Raw genomic sequence first — 9,028 nt, 5'->3', positions numbered from 1 at the left:
TCCTAAGCTCACAAAACAAGTAAGTGGGGGTTGGTTGGGGGGAGTCACACTGTCTGACCTCCAGTCCTACACCTTCGTCCGTAACAGCGGTTCCCAAATTCCGGCATGCATCGGGATCACCAGAAGGCTTGTTAAAATCCAGATTCCAGGCCCCTCTCTCAGTTTTTGATTCAGCAGGTCTGAGGCAGGGCCTGAGAATTTGCATCTCTAACAAGTTCCCAGGTGATGTCCATGCTGCTAGTCAGGGGACCAACCACATCTAGAGGCCTTGGTCTGTACTGAGCTGCCTTTGCTGGGTAGGATTCATTGTGACGAGAGCCGAGAGCCGAGGTGCTCTAAAGTCTGCACAAACTCTGCCAACCTCCCAGGCTTCTAGGAGCCCCAGGGAGAGCCCGGGGCTGCCCCGGGGCACATTCAAGAACTGTGTCTCTGTTAAGCTCTTCAGGGCCTCATGACACACTAACCACAGCCTTGTCAGACAGGCAGACTTTTGTCAGGCACAGTCACAGTCTATGACTTCAGAGGCAGCACTCCCAGCTGGGTGTTTTATTATTTATTCACTTGACAGGAAACATACATTTGGTTCTAGAAGCAACCATGCTACCGGCTTAACTAGTTGCCATTGGACAACAGAACTCCTCTGGGTTCTCAGGAAGCCCCTGCATGGCCAACCGAGGACAGCTCAGTCACCACAGGGAAAAACCCTGCCCCAAAGAAGAGACTCACTGCCAGGCCTTCCCTGGGGAGCCTCTGTCCCATAGCCGTACGGAGCCATGACATTCACGCACGTTGGGCAGCAGCAAAACAACGGTCATGCTAGGAGGACCGGGTGTTTGGTCTTAAAGCCAGAGCGTACCAGACAATCTACATACATTACAAATATATAAATTAAGAGGTCTACATGTGTACAAAATCTTTCAAAGGGGACTTAATTTCATTTTATATCATGCCAGGTGTTTGTCAGAAGCTTGAAAACAGAGGTGGTTTTCGATGGAGCTGGTATTAAAAATAGAAAGTATTTACACATGGGCTCTGCTCCTCTCGTGCCCACCATGGAACCCTCTGGTGTTGTCAGGGCCTCTGGGCAACCGTAGCACCCCCACAGGTAAGCCATCTGCAGTCTGCATCTTCCGAGAGAGCAGGGGACTCACTCTGGGGCTCTTCTCCTGTGTCCCCATCTCGGCTTGGCGGCGCCTCCGAACCCAGGGGCTACCGGAGGGAGTGACGCTGCTGTCGGAGGAATAATCCATGCACTTGCGAAAGATCTCAGGACTGGTGCTAGAGTTCAGCCTGCCTTCCTCGGCCAGCGGGGATTTTCTGGAAACACCTTTGCGCTGAGCCAAGGGGCTGCTCCAAGGACTCGAGCACGGGGAGGCATTTGGGCTCAGAAAAAGATTCTGGTGGCCAGAAGGGCTGAGCTTGCTGGTGACCACATGCCGCCGGCCAGCCATAGGGGATGTGGGATTGCTCTCGGGGTCAGAGGAGCTGTTAGCGGAAGATTCGTCACCCATGTATTGAAGCTCCTCGACTCTCTTGTTCAGGGACTTGTTCAGATGGATGCTCACACTGGGCTCCTCATCCTGGTTCCTGTCTTTGGGAGGTTTCTTTTTGGGTGGCTTCATACCGATCAGGACAGCTTTCATGTTCTCCTTGCCCTGAGACTCTGTGATCATGAACTCATGGGCTTTGATGGCTGCTTCTACCTCCTCAAACTCCACAATGGCACACTCTTGAGCCCCTACCTGGCTGTATCGGCTGCTGATCCTCCGGATATCAGGGGGCAGCTCTCTCCCAGGCTTGAGGATCCTCACTGAGGAGATGACACCAAAGGTTCCGAAGAGCTTGAGCAGGTGTTCCATCACCTTCTCCTGCACCCTGCCATTCTTCTGGGAGGTGCCCAGATCCCATAATTTGGGGGACAGGTAGAGATCGTAGACCAGGAGCATCTTGCTGGGGAGGTTCTCGTTGGGGAAGAGCGGGACAGGGGTGGTTCTCCTCACCTTCCGGTGGTCCTCATTCAACTCGAGGGTCACTGAGTGCTTCAAGGCATATGCTGTGGTCCTCCAATCCCGTGTAAGGTGTTTCACCTGAAGAACACAAAGCAAATCTGAAAGGTCCTTGTCACCCCATGTCCTCCGCACTCGCCATCCTTCCTTTCCTTATCCCTGGAACCCTGGTGTATAGAATCATACCCAATGTGGGAGGCACTTAAAAATCTAGTGAACAAGTGAACGAATGCACTTTCTATGACATCAAGTGAGGCAGCATAGTTTAGGGCAGTGCTGTCTAATATAATTTTTCATGGTGATGGAAATATTCTACCTTCCACAAGTTTAGGGGTTAAACCTGCAGGCTCTGGAACAAGGCTACTGAATTCACAAATGTATAGCTCACCTCCGACTGGCAGTGAGACCTGAAGAGTTATTTAACCTCTCAGCGCCTCACCTTCCTCACCGGTAAACTGGAGATGTTAACAGTGCCTACCTCATAGGGCTGCTGTGAAAATTAAATGAATAAATATATACATGTCTACATCCAGACACCCGTTATATATATCTATAAAACTTATTACGGTATCCAGCTCACAGTGAGTACTCAATAAATATTAGGTGCAAATATTACATTTTCTCATTGTGATAGGACTGAGAGATTTTAACATTCAAATGCTTTTCTGAAGTTGTATTTCTGCAGTTCTGCATTTGATACAAAGAAAGTTCCAAAAGACCTTTCATATTTCATTATACTACCTCCTGGAAATAACGTGGACTGTTTCAACTTGAAATTAAACCCAACTTTGGCCTCGCGGAGGATGAAATTGTCCCCCTCCTCCCTTAGTGGAAATTGTGCGTATCAATGTTGCAGTATGTGAAAGCTATATTTATATCGTAAAACAGTAATTTTCAAGAGGCCACTTCCAGCAAAGGGAATGCCAGGGAGAATGAGTCACCCCCCAAAAACTGTGGAGGTGGGTGGAGTGGGCAGCATGAGCCAGGAATGGCGAGATCGCCCCAAATCCTCTGAGGCCAGGCCAAATCAGCTGCTCTGCAGAGGAACCCTGAGACCAAAACAGCAGTTTCCTGGGACTCAAGAAGGGAGGGCTCCCTGACAGGGCAGCATGGGGAGGAGGGTACCTTGGCGGAAATATCGGTAGTACAGGAAGGCTCCTGGAAAGAGAGCACTGTCCACTCTAGCCTGTGGCCTCCAGGTGAAATGGCCCACACTTGGGCTTAGAGTATTGGAACCCACACACAGACTCAATAGGCTGATCACCATGACACACACTAAGGGCAGAGAAAAGCAGGACAGGCAAAGGGTCAGACTTCAGGTGGATGGAATCAATTAGGGATCCAGAAAGGGTGAAGATGATTACTGCAGGTTGGTGCCAGGCTGTGGAAAAGCCAAGCAGTGGCTCCCTTGGGGCTAGAACAAAACCCCTTAGGGAAGGAGCCCTCAGGAAAGAAGGAGAAGCCACCGCCTGAGCTTGAAGCCCGAGCAAAGGGCACCTGGGAGGAGGCCAGTGCTGTCTTACTCAGAGGGCTGGAGAAACTGCCAGATAACCACATCCAGTTGAGAGAGAAGCAGGCTCTGGCAAGAACCCAACACCCCTCCAGAGCCAGGAGCAAGGTCCACAGGGCAATCTCAGTCACAGTCTGAACATCCTAGGCCTGTGTCTGTGAGCCTTTAGAAGGAGTGGGCTTTGTACAGTTACTAGAAGAACTTGGTGAGATTTTCAGAAACTTTGTAATTTCCCTGTTTGTTACCTTTGTCATATAGGTTTTCTATTACGATTAGCAGGAAACCCTGTAAAAGGAAAAGGGCCTTTGCTCTCATTTTGGAGGTGTTGGGGCATCTGAGTCCACTCTGCGGTTAGTTTTCAACAGAGAAGACCACTCCTAAGTAGTGGCAATTTAAAAAGGAAAGAAAATTGGGCTGACTCTTAGAGTCCCTGGGGAGGAAAAATGTAAGAGAAATGTGTAGGGTGAGTCCATTGGCTGCTTCATTTTGAGTGTCCCTCAAACACTACATGTGAAGGCCCACTACTGTTCTCTGCACATGTGTGATATTGTGATTTATAACAAGAAATATATATATTTGGTCTCCATCCCACTTCCTGTCACTATGCTCCTGAAACCTTTGTAACTTCCTAAGGGATAAGAGCACTAGGAGTATTTTTTATTCTAATGAAGTGACTCTCCGTGTTCTCCTGGATGGCTTCTGAATGGGAGCTGGTCACCAGAAAGACCAAGCCACGATTAGAAGCTTGGGATTTCAGCCCCCACCACACACAAAAAAATACATACACACACACACACACACACACACACACATGCACATGCAGACACATACACATCCTTCAGAGAGGAAGAGAAACTGGAAATGGAGTTAATAATTGATCATGTTTACATGAAGAAGTCTCCGCAAAATCCCAGTAGCAGAGTTTGGAGAACTTCAAGTTGGGTGAACACATCCAACTACCTGGAGCGTGATGCACCCCAACTCCACTAGGAGAGAAGTTCCTGTGCCTAGGACTCTTACAAATCTCATACTATGTATCTTTTCATCTGGCTATTCTTCTGTATCCTTAATCATGTCCTTTAATAAACTTGTAAATGTAAGTAAGTGTTTCCCTGAGTTCTGGGAGCTATTCTAGCAAGTAATTGAATCCAAGGGGAAGAGGTCACATGCACCTCTGATCTGTAGCCAAGATGGACAGTTGTGGGTAACCTGGAGACCTACAACTTGAAATTGGCAGCTGAAGTGGGCGGCAGTCTCATCGGACTGAGCCCTTAACTTCTAGAATGTGATGCTCTCTCTAGGTAGACAGTGTCGGAATTGTAGGACACTCAGCTGGTGTCACAGAATTGCTTGGTGTGGGAACCCTCTCCCTCATATCTGGTGTCAGAAGTGTGACTACAGCAGTAGTGTGAGAGTAAAGGAGAAACACAGGAGGAAGAGTGAGTTTTTCATTTCACAACATAAAATGTCCCTTCTCTTCTCCTATACCTTGAAAACTCCTACTCATCCTCCAACACCCTACTTCAATGTCACAGCTTCTGGGAAGACTTCTCAATTCTCCAGGCAGAGTTAGTTGCTCTGATCGACCTGTCCCCAACAGAACCTATGCTCTTTCTTTTGTGGTACTGTAATCCTTCACTGATCGCTCTCCTTCACTGGCCTTTGCAAGGACAGGGGGAATGCCAAATTTATTTTGTATATCCTGTGCCTAATGCAGTACTCGGCATAGAGGATGAATATGTTTAATGAATAAATAAAGGAAAGAAAGCAACAGAAGAGGGCAGAGAATACCAGGAGGGGAGGCAGAGAAGAGCTCTGACGGAAAAGGGCTCCTCAGTGCTCCCTGACAAGGGCGCAGGCAACTTGGCCAGGACCCACTTGTTACACATCTTGTTATACAACAGGCCACGTAGTGCTTTTCCATTCTAGTAAACACACTTCCCCCAAGAGAGACACAGAGTTCTTACGCCAACTGGTCCGTCAGCTCTTCGAGAAGCAGGGCAAACACAGTCCAGTTGCTGGATGTGTACACAGCAGGGACATGTGGTCTGCTGCCCAGACGGCTGCAGTCATTAGATATCCCACATGTCCAACTATAGATGAGGGGGGTGGTATCGCACTGTAAAACAAAGGCTTTTTTGTTGGAGTCTTGGAGAAGACTCATCTCCCAGGGTAGTAAGTATTCCTTCCTCCTCTTATTTATTCAACTTGACAAATGAAAAGATTAGATTTCATGTAATTCTAGGCCTGATAGGTGTCTTGCAAGGCCATTGAGTCCCTTTGTCCAGGCACAGAATCCTTCTGGCCACTCACCTGCCTGGCAAGAGTGCCAGAACTCTACTAAAAATAAGCAATGTTATTTCGGCCGAGACCTGTGCCAACACCCAGGACCCTTTTAATAGTGTGGGAGAGCATTCCTAAAAAGAACCCTAAGTCCCTTCTCTTGATCATTTATCTTATTTTCAGGCCTCAGAGGAAATAAAAATATTAGTCATTACATTTCAAGGGAGTAAAAGTTATTTAGACCTATAACCCAAAACACTCTTGAAATCCTTGAGGCAGCTTCTGAGAACGAAGCCTCACCTTTTTGAAGGATGTGAGTAGCTTGACGCTCACATATCCCAGCTTGTTCCTCCTCACATGCTTTAGCAGAAAGGCGTCCTTCTCCAGGTTTTCATCAGAGAAGTAGAATTCGATCTGATCCACTAGTTTCTTGATTAACTCCTCGTCCGGGGGCTTCCACTCCTGTTCCAGGTCCTCACGCTCATTCTCACCCCCACTTGTTGTGGCACCACTAAGACCAGAAGGAGACACTGGGTGTTATAAGCTGAATTGTTTTCTTCTGGCTAGAATATATATGTTGAAGTCCCACCCCAAAAAACGTGACCTCCTTCGGAAAAAGAGTCTTACAGATGTCATTAGTTAAAGTGAGGTCACTAATCCAGTATGACTAGTGTCTTTGAAAGGGGAAATCTGTAGACACACATGTGAAGGTGAAGGCAGAGATGGGGTGATGCAGACGTCAAGGAACATCAAAAATTGCCAGCAAACCACCAGAAGTTAAGGGAGAGGCTGAGGACAGATCTTCTCCTAGCACCTTGAGAGGGAGCACGCTCCTGCTGACACCTTGATTTCAGACTTCAGCCCTCTAGAACTTTGAGGCAATACATTTCTAGGCCCTTCGGTTTGGGGTACTTTGTTACAGTGGCCCTAGTAAACTGCACTGGGTCATACCTGAACTGGACTTCTCAGAGGGGTTGATCTTATGGACACAGGGGATAGATTTTGCCTCCAACAAGCTAAGAAATTGAGCTTTTGTTTTAACAAGGAGGGAGGATTATTAAAATAACAACACCCTCTACAAACATTTATGTGCTGCTCTACCATTGACAGGTTGTTTTTCAGATACACTTATATTTTCCTCCTCACTCCATCCTGCAAATCTCAATTTCCAGAAGAGAGTTTAGAAGAACAAAGTCCCAATTCTAGAGTTAGGCTGCTTGGGTTTGAATTCTGACACCACCATTTATTTATTAACTGAGTCAAGTTAGGCAAGGAACTCCACTGCCACATCTCAGTTCCATTATCTGTAAATTGAGAATCATGATAGTCACTCTCTTGATAGGATTATTGTGAAGATTAAATGAATACATACAGTATCCAGAAAAGTGCCTTGCATTCCCTTAGAGCTCAGTAAATGACAGATACATTTATTTGCTCACTTGTAAGAAGCAGATCTGGTTCAAACTCAAATTTTCCATCTCCACAGCCGGCACACATAATACCTTCCAGGTTTTGCTGGGACCCTGCCATGGAATCTGGACACATTCCCATTAAGGGGCCTTCTGAATGAAACCCACACCCACCAGCAGCTCCACTAAGATGGACTTCCCCTCCCTGAGAATATTAGGACATGAGAACAAGCCAAAGAAATCCTGGGCAAAGCTTCTTTAAGAGGGCCAATCTAACACAAAGAGATTATAAAAATTTTAAAACCATAAATATTTAGGGAATTTGTGATTATCCACGTCATAATGGATACCATTATTAGAAGTTATCAAAGGCGCGTTCTCTTTTGTATATTCAATTACCAAGTTAAAGTACATATTATACAAGTACTATATATATTATTTTTTAAAAAATGAATTGGTTTAAAATTACTTTCAGAAAAAAAATAACTGTTTTTCTAGTGGCAGCTTGATGTCTAATAAATGACCACCAGACCCAGAGCTTTCATTAACATGTTCTGAGCAGAGAGAGCAGCTCCTTGGACAACGCCCATACCCAGTCCACCTAAAGCATCAGTGTGCTTCTGCTCTGTTGCCTGGCTCCCAAGAGGGCTCAGAAGGTTCACAGCAGCATTATTCTCAATAGGCAAAGCACAAAAGCAACTCAAGAGTCCATCGATGGATGAATGGATAAACAGGATGAGGTATATACATACAGTGAAATATATTTCAGCCTCAAAAAGAAAATTCTGACCCATGCTACAACATGGATACTTGAGGACATTATGCTAAGTGAAATAAGCCAGTCAGAAAAGGGCAAATAATGTGTAATTCCATTTACATGAGGTCTCTAGAATAGTCAAATTCACGGAGACGGAAAGTTAAGTGCTGGTTAATAGGGTGGGGGAGGGGTGAACGGGGAGTTATTAAATAACGAGTATGGAGTTTCAGGTAGGAAAGATGAAAAAGTTCTAGAGATGGATGGTGATGATGGTCACACAATAATATGAATGTCCTCATGCCACTGAACTGTAAACTTAAAAACGGATGACAAATTTTTTGTTATGTATATTTTACCACAATTTAAAAATTGTTTTAAAAGGAGTCTTCAGTACAAAAAAGTAGGTATGTTTGCATGTATACTATGTGTCCTTTATAAAGAAGCAAACAGTTAACATTTCCCTGGGATCAGGATTAAGCTCTTAAGTAAAATAATCAACCCATAAAAGAAAAAGGGTAAGGTTCAAAAGTAAAAGTATTGTAAACATTTATTGTGATAGTTTAAACCTGGAAAAGGCACATCCAAATATGCTCTTCAATTCCAGCAAAATTTTCACTGACTCTAAACCACCCCTCAAAAAAGTGATTGTGGAAGAATCAAAATGAAGATAAAAAATAAATATTCTGTCAAGAGAGAGAAAAAAAGAAATAAACCTATCTCATAATTTTTCAATTCAAAAATAAATATAGGCACTGGTTCATTTTTAAAATGAAGAGTTTTAGTTATTTGCCTGTAGACAGTCTGGAAATGGTTTTTAAAATACCTAATGACCCAAGGCAAATGTTTATGAAGAAAAAAAAATGGTCTGGGAGGCTAATTTTAAAAATATGGTTTTTAAAAAGTCTTTTTAAAATAGGATGATAACTAAACTAAGGGAATATATTAAGGCAGCCCATAGGTATAACAGGTCAAATGCAACTAAAACATTGGATAAGCTGAATATTTTAGAAGGTCTGTAAAAGATAACTGTGGCAGACAGTCTGACTCACTCAATATCTAATAG

At 44.9% G+C, this 9,028-nt stretch overlaps 1 protein-coding gene across 1 annotated transcript in view; it reads right to left on the bottom strand.

Moving 5' to 3' along the window:
• Positions 1-538: 538 nt before the first annotated feature.
• LARP6 (La ribonucleoprotein domain family member 6) overlaps positions 539-9,028 on the bottom strand; it is a 22,181-nt gene continuing 13,691 nt past the window's right edge. Inside the window, exons 2-3 of the mRNA XM_011375854.2 lie at positions 6,100-6,310; positions 539-2,087 (exon numbers count right to left, since the gene is read on the bottom strand). Of these exons, the coding sequence (XP_011374156.1) occupies positions 1,020-2,087; positions 6,100-6,310 (1,279 nt within the window). The 3' untranslated portion in view covers positions 539-1,019. The remainder of the gene's footprint in view (positions 2,088-6,099; positions 6,311-9,028) is intronic.

Source organism: Pteropus vampyrus, unplaced genomic scaffold, assembly GCF_000151845.1.
Source record: "Pteropus vampyrus isolate Shadow unplaced genomic scaffold, Pvam_2.0 Scaffold10, whole genome shotgun sequence".
Classification (NCBI taxonomy): Eukaryota; Metazoa; Chordata; class Mammalia; order Chiroptera; family Pteropodidae; genus Pteropus; species Pteropus vampyrus.
Note: the sequence above shows the minus strand (reverse complement) of the source record. Positions and strands in the feature narration are given on the sequence as shown.